At 50.6% G+C, this 18,271-nt stretch overlaps 6 protein-coding genes across 6 annotated transcripts; 4 read left to right on the top strand and 2 right to left on the bottom strand.

The window, feature by feature from the left end:
* Positions 1 to 218: 218 nt before the first annotated feature.
* dapB (dipeptidyl aminopeptidase dapB) lies at positions 219 to 3,121 on the bottom strand (the record flags this gene model as incomplete). The annotated part of the gene is made up of 3 exons (XM_035499783.1): positions 219 to 337; positions 418 to 687; positions 763 to 3,121. The coding sequence occupies 3 exons, from the start codon at positions 3,119 to 3,121 to the stop codon at positions 219 to 221; spliced, it is 2,748 nt and encodes a 915-aa protein (XP_035355676.1).
* Positions 3,122 to 3,817: 696 nt separating this feature from the next.
* On the bottom strand, positions 3,818 to 4,750 carry AtWU_04673 (uncharacterized protein; the record flags this gene model as incomplete). The annotated part of the gene is made up of 1 exon (XM_035499784.1): positions 3,818 to 4,750. The coding sequence occupies one exon, from the start codon at positions 4,748 to 4,750 to the stop codon at positions 3,818 to 3,820; it is 933 nt and encodes a 310-aa protein (XP_035355677.1).
* Positions 4,751 to 6,881: 2,131 nt separating this feature from the next.
* AtWU_04674 (PX domain-containing protein) lies at positions 6,882 to 10,007 on the top strand (the record flags this gene model as incomplete). The annotated part of the gene is made up of 7 exons (XM_035499785.1): positions 6,882 to 7,002; positions 7,074 to 7,303; positions 7,371 to 7,679; positions 7,733 to 8,354; positions 8,416 to 8,512; positions 8,578 to 9,721; positions 9,783 to 10,007. 7 exons carry the CDS (start codon positions 6,882 to 6,884, stop codon positions 10,005 to 10,007), a joined length of 2,748 nt encoding a protein of 915 aa, XP_035355678.1.
* Positions 10,008 to 10,433: 426 nt separating this feature from the next.
* On the top strand, positions 10,434 to 11,628 carry AtWU_04675 (PX domain protein; the record flags this gene model as incomplete). Its single annotated transcript, XM_035499786.1, has 2 exons — positions 10,434 to 10,605; positions 10,709 to 11,628. 2 exons carry the CDS (start codon positions 10,434 to 10,436, stop codon positions 11,626 to 11,628), a joined length of 1,092 nt encoding a protein of 363 aa, XP_035355679.1.
* Positions 11,629 to 12,076: 448 nt separating this feature from the next.
* Positions 12,077 to 13,668, top strand: trm5 (tRNA (guanine) methyltransferase; the record flags this gene model as incomplete). The annotated part of the gene is made up of 4 exons (XM_035499787.1): positions 12,077 to 12,365; positions 12,427 to 12,528; positions 12,581 to 12,658; positions 12,707 to 13,668. The coding sequence occupies 4 exons, from the start codon at positions 12,077 to 12,079 to the stop codon at positions 13,666 to 13,668; spliced, it is 1,431 nt and encodes a 476-aa protein (XP_035355680.1).
* A 468-nt stretch (positions 13,669 to 14,136) lies between these two features.
* AtWU_04677 (DNA-directed RNA polymerase II subunit RPB4) lies at positions 14,137 to 14,785 on the top strand (the record flags this gene model as incomplete). The annotated part of the gene is made up of 3 exons (XM_035499788.1): positions 14,137 to 14,327; positions 14,439 to 14,566; positions 14,658 to 14,785. 3 exons carry the CDS (start codon positions 14,137 to 14,139, stop codon positions 14,783 to 14,785), a joined length of 447 nt encoding a protein of 148 aa, XP_035355681.1.
* Positions 14,786 to 18,271: the final 3,486 nt, after the last annotated feature.

The raw sequence follows: 18,271 nt of genomic DNA on the forward strand, positions 1-18,271 counted from the left end.
GATGACTACAATCTCAACGCCTATTTCCAATACTTTCTACGATGTATTGCTTCGTAGTAATCAATCACTAACGCCGTTAACATGCCTGTACATACCATACCATGCCATGTCATGCATGTAGTACGTAGGGACGATAATAAACCCGAAAGCACGATGATATATGCATGCACTAGTATCAAAAGATAACAAAATAAAGATATATAGCTAGCTACGATGTATCAATTCACCAACATCGGCAACGACCTCTTCACCTTCTCCCATATCGAATCATCCGGCACGGGATCCGCTATGCGATGCCATTCGTCGTTGAAAGCGTTGACGAGCCAGCTCGATAGGCCTATCATCATTATCACAACCATTATATCAGTACATTGTATTCGTAATTTGGAAAAGGGAGGGGGGGGGGGGGATGCTCACGCTCATAAACCATCCTATGCGCATTATGAAAGTTAATACTATGGTCTGAATCCGGATAGAAATGCAAATCGTAGTTCTGCACGCCCGCCAAGTCCAGTTTATCTACGAGGACGAGGGTGTTTTGAACGTGGACGTTGTCGTCCGAGGCGCCGTGGATGACGAGGAATCGCACGGTTTGTTGCAGCGCGGTCATGTCGGTTATGGAGGTGTTGTCGTAGCCGTTGGGGTTGTGGGCGGGGGTGTGCATGTAGCGTTCGGTGTAGACGGAGTCTGTTTTCAATTAACATATTAGCATTAGGATTGATTGATGGGAGTGGTGGTGGTGGATGTCGAGGGAGTTGGTACCGTAGTGACGCCAGTCAGTCACAGGGGCTACGGCCATGCCGTATTGGAAGGTCTGGCCGGCATCTTGTTCCAATGTCTTGAGTGTCATGAACCCGCCGTAACTCCAGCCCCAGATGGACATGCGGGTTTCGTCGACGTAAGGCTTCTCGCCCCAGAGCTTGGCTGTGGTGATTTGATCGTAGGCTTCGTAGTAGCCTAGGTTGCCGCGGACGATGCAGCGGGTTTTGCGGCCGGAGAAGCCAGTGCCGCGGCCGTCGACGGTCACCACGATGTAGCCGAGGCTGGAGGCGACGTAGGATTGGAAGTCGATGCTGAATTTGCGGTCGACGGTTTGGGAGCGTGGGCCGTTGTAGAGGTAGAAGAGAACTGGGTATTTCTTGGCTGGGTTGAAGTGTGGAGGACGGCGCTCGACGACTTGCAGGGTGAAGCCGTCGATTGTCACGTTCTGGTAGATCTCGGTGGGAAGGGCGTATGAATCAACCATACGTGCGAGACCGGCGTTGTCCTCAATGGTCTCCTCGTACTTCAGCTCGTCAGTCTCGGTGTTGACGATCGCTTGCCATGGGATGGACGGGCCACGGTAGCTGAGCAGGGCGTAGCCGGTTCCATGGGAAAAGGATACGTCGTAGTAGCCCGGCTTGGAGGTGTCCGTTAGAGGCTTGAGGTTGGATCCGTCAAGATTCACCTGGTAGAGGTGCCGCTCGGTGGGGGATTCCTTTGTTGAGATAAAGTACACGATGCCCTTGCGCAAGTCCACAGCGGTTGGCGCATCTACTACTTCCCACTCGCCCTGAGTGAGGAGAATGGGTTCTGAGTTGTCTAAGGGCGTGAAGTAACCCAGGTGCTCGTAGCCCTCGTGGATCACGGTATCGAGATATCCATCGTGAGGGCGGCCGTTGTTGGGATCTGCTGGAATGAACCATGTGTACTGCGTAGGCTCTACCCAGCCACCATCGATCTCAGCGACATTCTCAACACGTACAAGCTTGCTAGTCCTGGCCTTTGTGTCAAACAAGAACACCTTCAGAATATCGCTTTCTCGGTTGGTTGCGCGCACAAGGATCTTCCCTTCGGCGCCCCAGACAACTTCAATAATGATACGATCATCATCCTCGAAATCATCCGGTGCTTCGATCGAGAAAACCTCTTGCTTCTCAATATCGTAGAACTGCAAATTCACAACGGGATTGGGAGCTCCAGCCTTGGGGTACTTGATCTCCCTGACCTCTGGATAATCCTCTAGTCCCGGGAGAGGCTTCTTGCCCGACGGCCGTGACAGGTAGTACTGAACGGGAAATTCAGGAACAGCCGTCTCGTTGGTACGCAGAAAAGCCACGTATTTGCCGTCGCCAGACCACCAGGTTACACTATTGCCCGAAAAGACCTCTTCCTCGTAGACCCAGTCGGGGATGCCGTAGAAAAGATCCGTACCGCCGTCCTTTGTAATTGGGACAACCTCCTTCGAGGACAGCTTGCGCAAGTAGAGGTTGTTGTTCCTCACAAACGCAACCATATCGGATGTTGGCGACCAGATTGCGAGCTGCACGCGTGCATCAGGATCACTTGGGTCAAGTGGCTGTGCCGATTGGGTAGCCACATCGAAGATCCAATATTTTCCAGTGAAAGAATGTCTCCAATTCTTCTCGCGCTCAGACAAAAGCAGCACCTTGTTCAGGTCCGGGCTGGGCCACGTTGAGACCGGAAAGATCGTTCGTCCATCCACTTGCACAATTGCCTTTTCCATCAGCACCCTGCTTTCCTGGGCAGTCGCATCGCTTTTGCGACTGCGAATGTCGTCGACCCGCAAATATCCCTTGCCCTGATCCTCTCCTTGCTCCACCAGAAGGCCATCCTCGCCATTAGGTCCCGCAATCCAAGAAACGGCGTGGGACCGCGGAAACCACTGTCCCGTCAGCACCTGCTCCAGCGTAACCGGTTTCCCAGAACTCGAACTCCCGGAGATTGCGCCCGACTCGTGCGATTGCAGCGCTTCGGAAACTGATTGCTGGGCCGAGCGACTTTGAGTCACAAACAGCACGAGGCCCCAAAGCCAACCAGCAACGCAGAGTATCACCAGGCCCCAAATCAGACGAGACGTACGGCTCCCAGAGGCAGCTGGCTTCTTTGCCGAAGGCAGGAACGGCTCGTCTGCTCCTACTTCTCCTTCTTCCACATCGCGGTATCTATTCTCATCGGATAGTCTATCGGCACCGGGGGCGGTTGAAGTGTACTTGGATTCTTCGGGGTAGGCGGTGGTATCGACGGAGAGGCCCGAATCGGAGGACGTCGAGGCGGTGGAGGGCCGTGGGCGGCTCATGGGGAGGAATTCGTTATTGTCATCCTCTTGATAATTCCCCATTATGGGAGACGATCCTTGAGGAGGAAAGATCGGTGTCGCTGTATCACATAAGATCACGAGGGTAGCGGTGGAAGGGAGTCACTGGCAGCTCCGGTAGATAAGAGCCGAGGGATCGTTATCGTCGGCTCGGGGGATCGGCGGTGATGGGGGTGATGAGTGCGAAAGGTGGTGAACACGTTCGTGCACCGGTTCGTGCTTAATAGAGAACGGATGCAGTCATGGACTCGAAAAACAAGGCAGAAGAGAAACCAAGAAGGTTGAGTTTCCGACGCGACGGCCGGAGAGTTGAGGCGATCAGCAAGTGAAACGGGAGGCGCAGCAGATCTACGGGGGTGTTTGTCGCCTGAGGCCACCTACGGTGTTATTCAGGCCGGGCTTCTATTGACGGCCTTTTCGGGATGCCCTGAACCATACTTCTATCATTATTACTGGTTGGTCATGCAGCCAATGGGGATATAAACTAGGGATAAAGATTATATAGACCTCTGAAAAGTCTCTTCAGAACTACTACTAGCATCGTCAAATGTGGTAAAAAATTTATTGTAGGATTTGATGGTAGTTGATATTTGTATATATAAGAATGGCTCATAGCCATCTTGGTTTGAAGGGCTTTTCCCACCACCCGCCCGGCCTTTCTACCTGCCATCCTAGATACATGGAAAGCACACGACATATATTGATTAAGAACCCCTTCCTTCAGCCATCACCGCAGACCACCTGCTCTCGGAGTCGGCCGGTGGCCTCGACCAGTTGCTCACACTGGTTTGCTAGGGCATACCAGGCATCTGCGTCGTAGACCGACTGTTCGGGAAGAATGAGATTGAGTCGGTCGACGCTGGCAATTATGCGCGCGAGTTGAATGACATAAAGCATGAAAGTATAGTCGTGCCGCTCTCTTTCGTCGCGGAAGCCCAAGCGAAGCCGGTGGTCGACTGTTTCGTAGTATTCACTGAGGGCGTAGTAGAAATGCCGGTATTGCCGAATGACTCCGTTGCAGACCAAGTACAAGAACTCTCGGAGGGCTTCCTCCCTGGGGCATGTCTTGCAGAGGCTCAATTGTTCGACCGGGTCGATGATCCGCTTTAGTCCGTCGCAGCCGCCATACAGGCGGACAGTTTCAAGGGCCTTGTTGATGGAGGTGGTACCCCCAAGACCGTTATCCAAGGCGTCGAATAATATTGAGCAACAGTTACAGTCGGTGGGGGCGTCAGAGGAGGGGACATCAGGAGAGGTGATGTTAGAGGGGTAGGTATCAGAGTAGGACGAGGAGATGTCAGAGGAGGGTGTAGTGGTGGTGGTGGTGGTGTTAGAGGAGGTGCCAGGAGATGAGGAGTTAGGGGAGGAGTTAGGGAAGGGTGATATATCAGAAAAATAAGAGGCATCAGAGGGATGGGTTGTGGAGACGTTGTGGTTGCGTCCACTACGGTGCTTGCGACAAGGTGAGATCGAGTCATTTCTAGTAATATTGCTTGTCGGAAGGCAGGTTGGATAGAGTGTGATGGGTCTGGGAAGTGAACGGCGGATTGCACCACGCCTAGCGAGTGTGCTTGGAGGAGTAAGTGTATTGGGTGGAGTGATCATGGGAGTAGGAGAGAGGGAACTGTCACGTCTAATGCCTATAGACGGCATGGTGTTGGTAGCCATGTGTTCGATCTCTAAAAGGAGTAGGTAGATATGACAGTTAGAGGCTAGTATAGCGTATAGCGAGGCTGCTTTCTGGTAGCCTCGTAGGATGATAGCGTATTCTGCGGGTTTTCGTTTGCAGATAGTCTAATTTCGGGGTATTTGAAGTACTATGAGGCGCTTAAAGATGAAGTTGAGTAGTCGATCGTGAGCAATAGAAGTGTTGACGAGGAGAAACCTGGAGGAAGGGCCCCGAACCCCGTAGGGATTGACATAGTCCAACAGAAATCTAGACCCATGGTTGTATATGATTCCTTCTCTTGTAGTCCTTGCTGCGAGCCAATACATTCTGCCTTTGTATGGGATCATGAGGTAGGCATGACCGTATTCTTATATATGCCTACCTCATGTTCCCATAAATAGGTCGCTTCGCTTCTAGATATCGGACCTGACCGCGGGTAGTGGTAATTGTAGACTAATACGGGCGATGAAGAAGCTAGAAAACCTCTCTAGATGGCAATAACAAAGGTCATGCATCAGACAGAGCAGTTGTATGGGATAGCTCGTTTGGGTGCCAGGGAGGGCTGCTTCGCTCATTGTGTAACCGTCGGGATACTCGATAGTCAAGCGGTTCGTATGGTTGTCTTTCCATACGGTACATCTTCCTGAAAAGTATGACTGGAGACAAGAACAGTCACAAAAGAGTGTTGCTTAAGCCTAAAAGGGGTATATAATGGTCAATGTGACGTTCGTTCGTTTGTCTTGAGTCAGAGAGAACACACCAATGAGCAAATCTATACTGCATACTGCATATGGTCAACTTCTACGAAACCAGCGGACATAGTACGAGCCAGCCTTATGTCACTGCTCTTAGCAAGGTAAACGATGATGTCTGCCTGAGGCAAACGCCAATGTCGCTATTGATGGATGCGAGGATGCGAGAGAATCCATGTATAATAAGGTTGAATGATGAAGCAATTGTTCGGGATAGAGACTGCATGACAACACAACCGAATTACGAATTTGGACACATGGTGGCTCAGTGGAAAATCATGACAGCAAGAAAGCATGGGCCTAGATGATCCGAGCAGGTCAAGTGGTGTTGGAAGTGATAAGGAGGGAAAAGGGTTGCAGATCAGACGAGCTCGGACGGGGTTTAGATTGGCTGGCAGTCGGTGACCAAAAAGACTAGTCTGCAGCTTGCAGGTGCCATATTAGGCAAACATCCTTCCTGCATTAATCAAGAGATTGTTAGGATCTGGAAATATTAATCTAGTGGATGTGGGGTGTTTGTTGGGAATCAAAGTAGATGATAATATACTACGGATGGGTATGTAGAGAGAGAGAGAGGAATGTCGGGGATCTACACAGGGAAAGTGGACAAGAATAGCATCCAACAAGATATAGACTACTCTTTGACTTGTACTCCGTAATGCTGTGGGATCCGCGGAATGGTCACGGCGGGGCCACAGGGCTGAGCACCCAAGAAGTAGGGTAGTTACTTTGGGAGAAGAAGAAGAAGACACACTATCTACTATTTAATCAATCAATCAATCCAATGCGTCCATTTTCGTTCTAAATTTAATTTATTTATTTAGTTACTGGTCTTGGATGGTGTCATCACCCGCAGATTGTCACTCCCTTTTTCCTATTTCTCTTCTCATCTTTTTTTATTTCTCTCCTCTCCATCTGTCTTCCCGCTGCTGTTTTCGCTCTCCGCTTTCCCCTCTCTGCTTTCCTGCTGCTTTCTTGCTTTTGCTTTCTCCCTCCCCTCTTCTTCTTCTTCTTCTTCTCCCCCCCTCTTCATCTTTTTCTCTTTGCGCCCTTTTTCTTTCTCCTCCCTATCTTCTCCCAGTCTTATTGCTTGTCGCACTTCCCTGTGACCCTCCATTGATCTTCCAAGTAAAGTGTAATCGTGGGGTGAGGCGCACGCCGAGCATCCACTTGGAACCAAAACGTCATCATCATCCACAGCCCGAACCTTGGCCGCAACTAGGCAGACGGATTCTACGCTGACTTCCCCTTCTAGAATCTTAATTTGATTCTATTCACCATCACCCCTGTCAGCTGCAGTTATAAAGTCAATGATTGCCCGACCAGCACGTTGAATCCCCCACCGTGCTCGAGCAACTCAACCATGACTTCTGCGGACCTCTCCTCCGTTCCCAACGGAGTCCAGTCGGGCGCTGCTGCTGCTGCTTCCCCAGCCGCTTCCAACCCCGCGCCCGGCCAGATCCTCACCGGAAAACAAGAACATTGTCAGTTTTCCTCGATCGCGTCCCGTTGAATCGCTTTGGAGTCTTCGAGGGTCTCTTTCTGACCGATGCAGATCTCAAGCGCGAACTCATCGCCCGCCAAGTTCAGAGCGAAATTTCCGAACTGAATTCGCCAACCGCCCTCCGACGCTTCGGTGCACCTTTCAAATCCGAATTCGGCGAAGTCGCGCCCGTCGACTCGGAGCTTCCCATCCTACGATACATCTTCGTCCACCATGTGCGCAATTTCCCCTTCCTCGATCAAGCTCGCGAGAAGGAGTTCTGGCAGGATAAGTTACAAGTGGTGCGTGTGTCCCCGATCCAATCCGTTTTGCGCATCCCGTAATTGAGAATTAATCGCCGGCCCATAGTTCCTCGAATCGTTCGCGACGAAGCATGTATCCTCCTCTGAAGATCGTCTGGAAGAGACCAAGCGTCGGAAGTTGGCCAGGAAGTGCGAGAAACTGGTCGAGCTGATGATGGTCTCTGGTATCCCCACAGCATCGGGCTACGAGGAGCGCATCCAGTTCTCGGAGATGGAGGTGGTAGACCGAGGGGCTAATGAAAAGGGGCTGTTGGTCAATATGCCGGAGGGTCATGCCATCCATGGCTGGGACGTCAACGTGGCTGCCGTACGCGTTACCTCGGTCAGGAGGACGGTGCGATACCACCAGCATGCGGTAAGCGTCTACGTGGCTGTGTGATTGGACTTCCCCACTGATGCACAATTTAGGAGTTTATCCTTCGAGTGCGCCGCGACGGACAGCCAGATCTCTTCGTGGCTCGACGATATGGCGATTTCGCCAAGTTTCACAAGCGACTACGCACGGAATTCCCAGGGAAGCCACTCCCACCTCTTCCCCGCAAGAATAAATCCTCCACAACAACGAGCTGGTTCGGATCGGCAGACGATGAAGCATCCTCAGTGTCGTCGGTTTCAACAGTGGGTGTCGCTGTGGTTGATGACGGCACGTCCTCCCGTAACTTGGCCCCCGGAAACCACCATCAGCGGTCCTTGTCGCGGTCATCCAGGCGTTCCGTAAGATCTCCCCGAGCTTCCAGCGACGGGTCGAGGGAGACGGTACTTTACCGCGAAGAGCAGAGAGTTTCTCTTCGGGCGTTCCTTCGTACCTTGCTGCAAAACAAGCGTATAGCTGAGACAAAGGCCATGGAAGAGTTCCTCACAGCGGACCCCATCATTTTGAATGAGGAGGAGGTGCTGGACATGCAGAAGCGCAAAGATGTCGATGCGGTGCGCATAGAGGAGCAGAAGCGGTTCTACGAGATCGCCAGGGCGCGTGCAGCCGAATTGGACGTATACATGGAGAACTTCCGCCGCGACATTGTGGAAAGCAGTAAGTCCTTGCTGATGTCCCGATCGATGGTTTTTCCGCTGACAATGGAATTACAATCTAGACGGTTTGACAAAACTGTTCGCTGAAATCAAAGAAAAGCCCACAGTGCAGGATCTGAGTCCCAAGTATCAGAAATTTGCGGAGTGGCTCCGAATAGAGTACGTGTTTAATGGAATACCGTTGCTCTGACCGTTGCTCTGTATTCAGACTAACCAAACGCCAGGGTTGCTGCAACACTTTACCACCTTTTCCTGGCCGAGGATAATTCCCCTGAATTGTTCGCGCAAGCTAAGCGAATTCATTCGCTTGTCCCGTACACTTTGTTGAAGAATGTTATTCGTATTGCCAACCCCGCGGCCGTCATGGCAGGAGTGCTGGACCTGTTCTTGGCCCAACCCTTCGGCTCTCGCTCCCTGCTCCAGCGGATCTTCTCCATGACCCTCAACGATGGCATCAAGGCCTTCCAGAAATCGATCGATGCGTTGGCTGCCAAGGTCGATGATCCCATTCTTTGCCAAAAGTTGAAAGCCTTCACCGATGCCGACGAAGAGGTCAAGAACGAGATTCGTGCCGAAGCTGCCGCCGAGGATGTTGACATTATCGTGGCCATCCTTCGTAGCGAGTATCTGCAACCCGAGCTGGCTCCAGAGCAATTCGGCAAGGTGTTCAATGGATACGTAGCATGGAACCAAGCCGTGGACAATGTTGAGGTGGAGATGCGCGAGGGGGCGCACTGGTTTGCGAACTTGAAGCAGCTTCTGAAGCTGTACACTCGTCAAAGGGACAAGGCTATGATGTTGAGCATCGTAGAAGAGCCAACTACTCTTCAGCTGTTCCGCGACCTCTTCACCATTTTCTACGAACCCCTGGTGCGCGTCTACAAGTCTGCCAACGTCTACAGCAGCATCACCGATTTTGCACATTTCGCCGACGATGCGATTGCGGTGATTGAGAAGTGTCAGCGGCAAGATGTGTCGGCAGATCCGAACCAGACCGTACAAGCCTTTATCGACCTGTGCGAGCGCCATCAAAGTAGCTTCTACAAATTCGTTCACGAAGTTCACCTGCACGACAATGGCCTGTTCAGTTCTCTCATGGCGTGGATCGAGGAGATTCTCGAATTCCTGCGCAAGGGGCCGCGCGGAGGTGCGCTCGATATGAACGCCTTGCTTCGGGGAGCCACGGATTTCGTGCAGATTGACAAGGACAAGGCCCTGGAAGAGATTAATGCCCTGATCAAGTGGCATGAAGACCGAAAGCGGTGGCACTTGAACAAGACGCGGCAGAAGATGGCCGCTGAGGGCACGGCACATGACGGATACTTGGGTAACGCGTCATTCCGAGGCAGCGACTTTGGCCTCGACGAGGTATGTGTTCATGACTATCACAGATGCAGTTGTGTAGCTGTGTGCTAACAAGGGAATGCAGGCCGACCTGGAAGATCTTGCCATCTCGGACGCCGAGTCGGAAGCATCCGAAGATCTGGACGACGAAGAGGACCTGGACCCGATCTCGGCGGAGCGCAGGCGGCGGGTCAAGCAGCAGGACCAACTTCGGCGTACGGCAGGCGAGCCGGTCAAGCCTGACATAAGCGAAATTCTCAAGTTGTCCGAGTCATTTGGCGTTATGTTACGACAGGTACTTGCGGAATAAGTGTGGTTGCATTGTTAAGATACCCTAGAGTCTATACAGGCCTTGTATACATCGTTGATTCTGGTTGTTGGAGGTTGAGATCTTGCACGGGATTGCTGGATGGGCTAGAGAGGGACATGATCTGATCTGTTCGGGACATTGAAACTGTTGTTTATACACCTAATATCTTTATTTTAGAGCGGACCAAGACAGATTGCTTGGCTTCTTTTTTTATTTAGAAGTATGTGAAATGCGGACCACTTTTCGCGGTCGAAAAGTCGATCTTCCGCTGTCATGTCTCCGCGTGGGAGACCCACAGTTTCCATGGCGACAACCAGTCTATCCCTCGATCTATCCCTCCATCTTTCTTCTCGAATCTGTAGAAGTGCCTCTCAGCATGTTCTAGTCACTCTTAAGATTATCCCTAATTATCTTTACTACTGTATCATGCTCTCTCCCATGAAATCCTTCGGCAACAGTCCATCGCCTCACTCGCCTCGCACAGCGGTTCCTCTGCGGGGTCTCTTCCTCGATGGCGTCTGGCGCTGTAACTGTCCAGAGCGTCCCCCAGCCGTGAAATTCCAGACCAAGAACCACGGTGTAAACCATGGACGATGGTGTACGCAGTTAAACCCTTTCTGATCTACCAAAATTACATTAAAAGCCAATACCACTTCCGAATTTCTAGCTAACCACTGAACCCCGCACCCCACCCCTCACAGTCTACGTCTGCCAAAAGCCCCAAGAGAAACGCTGTCGCTTCTTTCTCTGGGCCAGCGACGCCGAAGTTCGCGAGAAGCACGCCGTCTTGACGAACTCTCGCACTGAACCTGCCACGGATTCCTTCTCCTCTACTGCCACCACTGCCACGATTTCCGCCCCCGAGACACCCTCCAAGAAACCACGCCTATCTGAAACGGGCCTTCTAACTCCGCAGACTGATCATACGGTAAGATTCGGAGGTATGGGCTTGGACAATAGTGGAGCAAGAGGGAAGGGAGGACGGTTGAGTGCGACTATGCCTCCTCAAAGCGCCAAAGCGCGCATGATGGCTGAAGATTTTGATGAATTTGAATGGGAGGATTCGGATGATGCGGTGGTGGAGAATATACTGAGTTCTCAGGAACACAGGCAGCAACAGGCTGCTGCTGCTGCTGCTGCGCCAATGCGACAGCCGAATTTCGGACCTCCAAAGACGCCGTCCCGAGACGCAGTTGGGGCTTATGCGCCGGGGAAGAGAAAGTTCGATGATATATCAGAGGGCTCAAAGACGGAGGTCTTTACACCGACGTCGTTGGCTAGATCTTTTACGGATCAGGCGGTGTCGTTCTCGTCTTCTGTGCCGCCGTCGTCGTTAGAGTTCTCGAAGACGCCTGCGCCGGTGAGGTTTGGGGCTAGTCCGGCTACAGGTGGAGATAAGGCTTCATCTGAACTGACTGCGCAAGCTGCTGAGATCCTGGAAAGGAATAAGGTGGTGATGTCGGAGAAAGCGAAGGGTGAGTTGATGGATCTCTTGCAGAAGCATGACTTGAAGATGAAGGGGATTGTCCGGGGACGGGACATTTCCAGGATTGCGTTGAAGAAGAAGGACGATCAAATCAAGGCATTGAATGAGCGAGTAGCAATGCTGGAAAGGAGGTGAACTATGAAGTGGTCACGATGATACCCATTCATATGTGGATTGTATTCTTTCTCCTGCGTTTTCGCGTGATGATCTGATGACGATGTCCATTCTTGCTTTATTAATGTATCAGGGTCTGCTGGCGGATTTCCTAGGTAGATTATTTCGGTAGCTTTAGCTAAATATTATTGAACAATTTGACTACTTCTATCATTCTTACACTCGATTCCTCTTTATAAACCAGTAGAATACATGTGATCCCCCATATCAATCTTATCTCCCGTCACGTGCCGATAAGCCACAGAGTCACAGCCCAATTCCAAAGTCTAAAAAATGTCGCGATCCTCCCACCAAACGAACAACCAGATCCCAGCCAGTCCATGCCAGCCTCGCGCTTTAATTACGCCAACTAGCACAGACCGCCAATTTACCGAACCCAAATATCCAACTAAATATACTGCTCATGTCCATGGAAATCGACTCCGAACCCACCCAACCGCTCCGCAGCGACCTCCCCGCCATGTTCCGTCCTCCAGTGAACCGGGCCATGAGAGTCCTGGACCGGTCCTTCTTTAAGAAGACGGTACCGATCTCTGCGGCAGCGATTTTCAAGACATCGGATATCTCCAATGTGCGGAAGGAATTGACCAAGAGCCGGGATATGCTTGTGCTGCCGAGATTGGGCTCCATCAGGGAGATTAAGATCAATGATTTGGTGCATAAGTGTTTGCTGTTGAAGGAGGATATCAAGCATGATGGTATGACCACTGCCTCGGCTCTGGAGATACTGTGGTATCGGGGTTGTGCTGACGGGTCTAGATACCGCGACGTGGTCGCCGACGATTAGTGAGCTTGTGAAGAAGGGAATGGTTGGCGTTAAGCCTTATGATTTGACGTTGGATTACGATTACTGGACTTATGGTGCGTGGGAACGATGCTTCGCTGTGTGGAAAATCAAGGCTAATTGGAGCAGCGGATATCATGTCCTGCATTCTTCCCGAGGACATGCTCGATGAGATCCCTCAGGGATTCACGCAAGTCGGCCATGTTTGTAAGTCCTCTTTATCTTGCACATCTCAGGATCATGCTGACGAACTAGCGCACCTCAACCTTCGCGAGCAATACCTGCCTTACAAGCACCTACTTGCCCAGGTCCTGCTGGACAAGAACCCCAACATCAGCACGGTCATCCGCAAGACCGAGGATGTGGGCTCCCATAGCGAATTCCGCACGTTCCCCTTTGAGCTGCTGGCCGGTGAGAACAACCTGAACGTTGTCCAGCACGAGCAACACTGCGAGTTCCGGTTCGACTACTCGCGCGTGTACTGGAACAGCCGTCTCGAGACGGAGCACCGTCGTCTCGTGGACAAGTTCCGCCCCGGAGAGATGGTCTGCGACGTGATGGCGGGCGTCGGGCCCTTCGCAGTGCCCGCAGGCCGCAAGAAGATCTTCGTGTGGGCCAACGATCTCAACCCCCACGGATACGAGGTGATGCTGGACGCCGTCAAGCGCAACAAGGCCGACAAGTTCGTCACCCCCTTCAACAAGGACGGCCGCGAATTCATCCGCTGGTCTGCCCAGGCCCTCCTGGACTCTCCCCACACCGTGACCATCGAGCCCAAGGTGCGCAGAAGCAAGAAGGCCGCCGCAGAGGAGAAGGGAGAGGCGCTCCCCGCCCCGGAGGTGTTCCATCGCCCTAACGTATTCCATCACTACGTGATGAACCTCCCCGGTAACGCGATTGAGTTCCTCGACGCCTTTGTCGGCGTCTACGCAGGCAAGGAGTCGCTCTTTGCCCCTCACACCTCTCAACCGCTGCCCAAGGTCCATGTGTACTGCTTCTCGGGCCACTCTGCGGACGAGCACGACGACCATGTCGATATCTGCCAGCGTATCTCGGAGCGCATCGGACACACCATTACCACGGAGGACCGCGTCGGCGGCAGCGGCAACCAGGAGATCGATTTGGCCATCCACAACGTCAGATTGGTCAGTCCTAACAAGCAGATGTTCTGCGCCAGCTTCCGTCTGCCAAAGGAGGTTGCATTCCGCCAAATCTAACTTGCTATCGAGAAACTTCCTTGAATTATCATATACGAACGATCTACTTAACGCATAGCATACAGGCGTTTTGGCTATGGATATAGAAAAAGTGCCGATAAAATGTTGAATTGATACCCTTACACATACATTATTGTAAATAACTTACATCCCTTAAAACATACTAGACAAACAGACAGATAAATACATATCATCCCACTCGCCTCCCAACACCTTTATTGTACCTACTTACCATATGGAACCATACCCACCAAGGCGGTCACCCCACTCACCGCCCCCTCATCAAGCTAGTAATCTGCCGGAACAAAACTCAACGCCTCCCCCGATCCCGCACTAACCAACCAACATCACCAACATCAGCAACGACGCGCTATCTCACTTTCCACGACGAGCCACCAGTCAAATCAAATCTACCACCACATTCCCCAAGCCAACAATTACACACATACATATATATAATCAATCAAAATGAGCGTCCAACTCCCCCCCGCCACGCACCGCAAGCGCACCCTCCCACAAGGCGAACTCGAAGCCGCGTCGACGCTGAAGCTCGGCGCGGACCAGAACACGCATACGCTGTCGCTGTCCGAGGCAAGATTGGTTATTAATAAGGTGTTGGAGAATAAGCGGAGGGGTGGGAAGAAGTATGAGGAGCCGGAGTGAGTTGTCCTATCTATCTTTTTATCTTTTGTGGATTGGCTTGGGGAGGAGGCATAGGTGGTTACAGGACTGAAAGGGTTATGGGCTAATACATGGTTTTTGATGGTTAGGAACCTTACGAAAACGCTCGATTACTTGGAGGTGTTTGCGCGGTTCAAGGATGAAGAGAATATCAAGGCTGTCGAGCGGTTGTTGAATTCGCATACCGAGTTGGAGATGTTTGAGCGGTCGCAGCTTGGTATGTTTATCTATTCCTCCGGATGGTTCTTACTTGGGAAGGGGAGAGGAGTGTTGGGGGGGTGTCATGGTCAGCAGCTAATAAACAATAGGAAGTCTGTGCTGCGATAACGCCGAGGAAGCCAAATCGCTCATTCCGAGTCTGCAGCATAAGATCTCGGATGGCGATTTGCAGGAGCTGCTGGATGAGTTGACCAAGTTGCGCAATTTCACGGAGTAGCTTCATCCCTTCTTTATTTTTTTATGCATGTCGTGTTCGTGTACGCTGCTGTACCATATGGCCATTCTATGAGCATGGGGTCTGTTTTTCGGGATAGCATGGAGTTTGGGAGTTATGACGCATAGTTAATTTAACTGTCTGTGCAATAAGACAGGAGAGGGAAGAAAAAAGAAAAAGAAAAAGCAGGGGGTATCGTTAAGAAAAAGGAAAATTGCATTGGCGGTTGCAGGACGATCATGTCGTCATGGGTGGTTATTCTCCTTCTCTCATTCCCTTTGTTTGGGATATGGGACGATATACACAGTAGCTAGTCAGTCACCATCTACTGTGTACTGCATACAGTGTTAGATAAGAAGCAGAGAACATGTGAAAACCCATCCATCCATCAGCAGACCCGAGTCTAGATGACCAACCTACCAGCAAAGAACTACATAGAGTTTAAACAGAGTGGATAACTTCACCAGTTCACCAGCACCATGACCATGCGAAAAGCGGAAGCTTGCCTGTTTAGTTGGTTCAGTAATTGACCGGTTCATCCATCCATTAGTAGTTGGGATGACACGGAAGATAGCTTGAACTGAAAGGAAAATGATCAATCAATCCCATCCATGGGCCTGTTGAGAAAGACTCGACCCGAACTGCTGAAAAAGTCTAATGCAGTATCGGTTGGATAATTGAAACCTCATGAGAGGCCCGAAGGATTGGACTAGATAAAACGCTCTAGTAGTAGTAGATTAGTACTCCATGGTAGTAAGGCAGTGCACGTTGCCGCCGAGCTCCTGCTAATCCAAGTAACAGGGTTGAATGAATGAATAATGGTTGAATGGATGAGAGATGATGTGATCGCCTTCCCCGTTCGGAATATTGAATAATGGGAATTCCTTTCTTAGTTCTTTTCCTTTTTTTATTCCCCCCCGGGAAAGGATGCAGCAGGATGACCTTTACATTAAGTAATGGGAATCCCATTTCCAACTTAACTTTTAGTGTGCAAAGTTGTTGGTTTGAGCTGCACGCGAGCCTAATCTGGATGGGGATTTACATTGATTGATTATAGAAACTAGACTAGTACTAGTACAAGTACTGACGGACTGACTGACGCTCGGTCGGGCTGATTTCTCCCCGGAGATAACAGTTAATCTCGGGTTTGGTGCTTTTCTTCATATTTTTCCCTTACATCATATATTATTTATGGGCCTACTGGAAAAGGACTTGCAACACCCAACACCACCATGGCATAGGAATCAAAGTAATTAATTACAATTATTCCATAATTCGTATCAGGTACTTTCTGATGTCACAACCAATTTTAATGGAACACAAAAAAAAAGCATTCCATCCACCGGCGCTGTGTACTCCGTACCTGAGTCACGAAACCGTCGCGCGGCCGGGAAACCTTAGTCAACGGATACTACGGAGTAGTCTAACTAATTGAGTAGTATACAGGACAAATGGACAAATGTACTACTGCAGCTCAGTCATAACCATTAGATAATGAACAATGACGGTCAGCAGAGATGCCCAAGGGAAGGTCACTTTCCCACCAATCAGTAACCCGGGGATTTTCCCGCCGACCTGCATCATTGATTACTTATTTCATTTCTATAGTAAGTACGGAGTAAGTCGTCAAAAAAGCCCACATGGACTGGACTCATGGGGGGTGGGTTGGACTTTACATGCTTTGCTGGGAAAGCTGTGGGGAAAAGCCGTCCAGCTGCAGGGCCGATCCCCGTTGCCGGTATCGCGCTATGCCGATTTCAAGTCTATTGCAGGGGTTGTGATTGGTGGATGACGAGCGTTATCGGGATGATGTGATTGGGAGCTGTCTCTGAGTAATCCCTGCTTGGTGAGAGGGTTTGAGCATTTCCCCGGCATGATAGGTCGGGAGAAACGGGCACCAGATCATTTATTCACTAGTATTAGATGACTATGTTTAAATAGGGAAACTGTATGTATGTATGCATAATATGTGCCAACAATGAGACCATATGGCATAAGCAGCAAGTCACTATATATACAACTAACTAGTCCTTCAACTCTCGATTAATTTGCGATCTGTTTGACTACTACTTACCTGACGGTAGAATCTCCGGCAATTCTCTCAACCCCAAACTTTCCCGGACGAGAAGTTGCAATTCTCAGTACGTAATACCAAGGCCACCTCGGCAGCCAACCGATCGGGGATCCAATCAGGCGGACGAGGCTTATCTGGACGAGGAGGTGCAAGGGCGCAGGAACTTGAGGCGAAAAGTCGCCGGGTGGCCATCCAGCATGCCTGGCCACCTTTCTGTTACGTGTGGAAAACATCCGCCAGTGTTGATCGATCGCTTCATCCGGAGATTCTCTTATTGATCCTGATGACTGTTTTCCCAATTTCCTGTCTGGTTTACCTCATGCCAATTCCATTACTAGTTATAATCAACTGAATGGACACTGGATGAGATGAAGACCGAGACAGAAAGAGAGGGAGAGTAAAGGGAAAAAAGAGAACTAGAGGGACTGAACCAACTTTTGTGTCATTGTTCTATGACTTTTATCTACTACTATATATGTTCCTGACTACCTCTTCCCTTCTTATACACAACACCTTTTATCTACTACTATCTATTATTATTATTACTACTACTACTTCAGTATCACTCTCTGATAGGAACTGAAGAAAAGAATATTACTACTACACCACACTACTACACTACTACCAACTACCAACCCTACTATTACTATTATCCAGCCAGTGCAGATCCATGGCCCTGATATGATCAGTGCTTACAAGCAATCAGATCCTTCCCTGCTCTCCGCCGTCATCCTATTCCTGTGACAATAATCTTTTATTATCATTCTATTCTTATTACCTACAGCTTTTTATCAGTTCCTTTCATTTCTGGAGTATATCTCCATCTCCCCGAATTTGGGCGGCTCCGGTTCCGCTGCTCTTGTCCACCGCAAGCTTGTACTCCCCGACTTTCTCGTCCCCCCATTCGATCAATTCCCCCCGTTTCAACCCTCCCTTACTTACTACTACTGCCTTCCCTATCTTACCTTACTACTTTACTTCTTACTCTATTTATCAATTCATTCCAATCATTTCAATCAATCAGCATCCGTCGGTCTGCTTACGCCTATTCCGACTGATAAGCTTCTCCCCTGCGGTTCGTACGTGGCTGGCAGGCAACCCGTCCTCTCACTCCGTACTTGCTCTGTTCATTGGTCGGTGCGTTACGATAGACGGGATCACCGCGCGACACTCAAACCACCCCGTCGTCAAGACTGGTCTGCAGTCAAACCCCAGATATTTCCAATCCCAATTTGGTGAGGGGTCCTGGCTTACGCCCTGGCTACTGCTACTACTCCTCTAGCCTTCCTAGCCTCTTTTTTCTCTCTTGTCTCCTGCCCTCCGTGCTTTCCATTGCGGAGCTCGTACGGCGGAGTCTCCGACGGCCCCGGTTCATTTACGTGACAAGAATCCCCATTGATTGTTGTCACTATCGC

Source organism: Aspergillus tubingensis, assembly GCF_013340325.1.
Source record: "Aspergillus tubingensis WU-2223L DNA, scaffold_6, whole genome shotgun sequence".
Taxonomy (NCBI): Eukaryota; Fungi; Ascomycota; class Eurotiomycetes; order Eurotiales; family Aspergillaceae; genus Aspergillus; species Aspergillus tubingensis.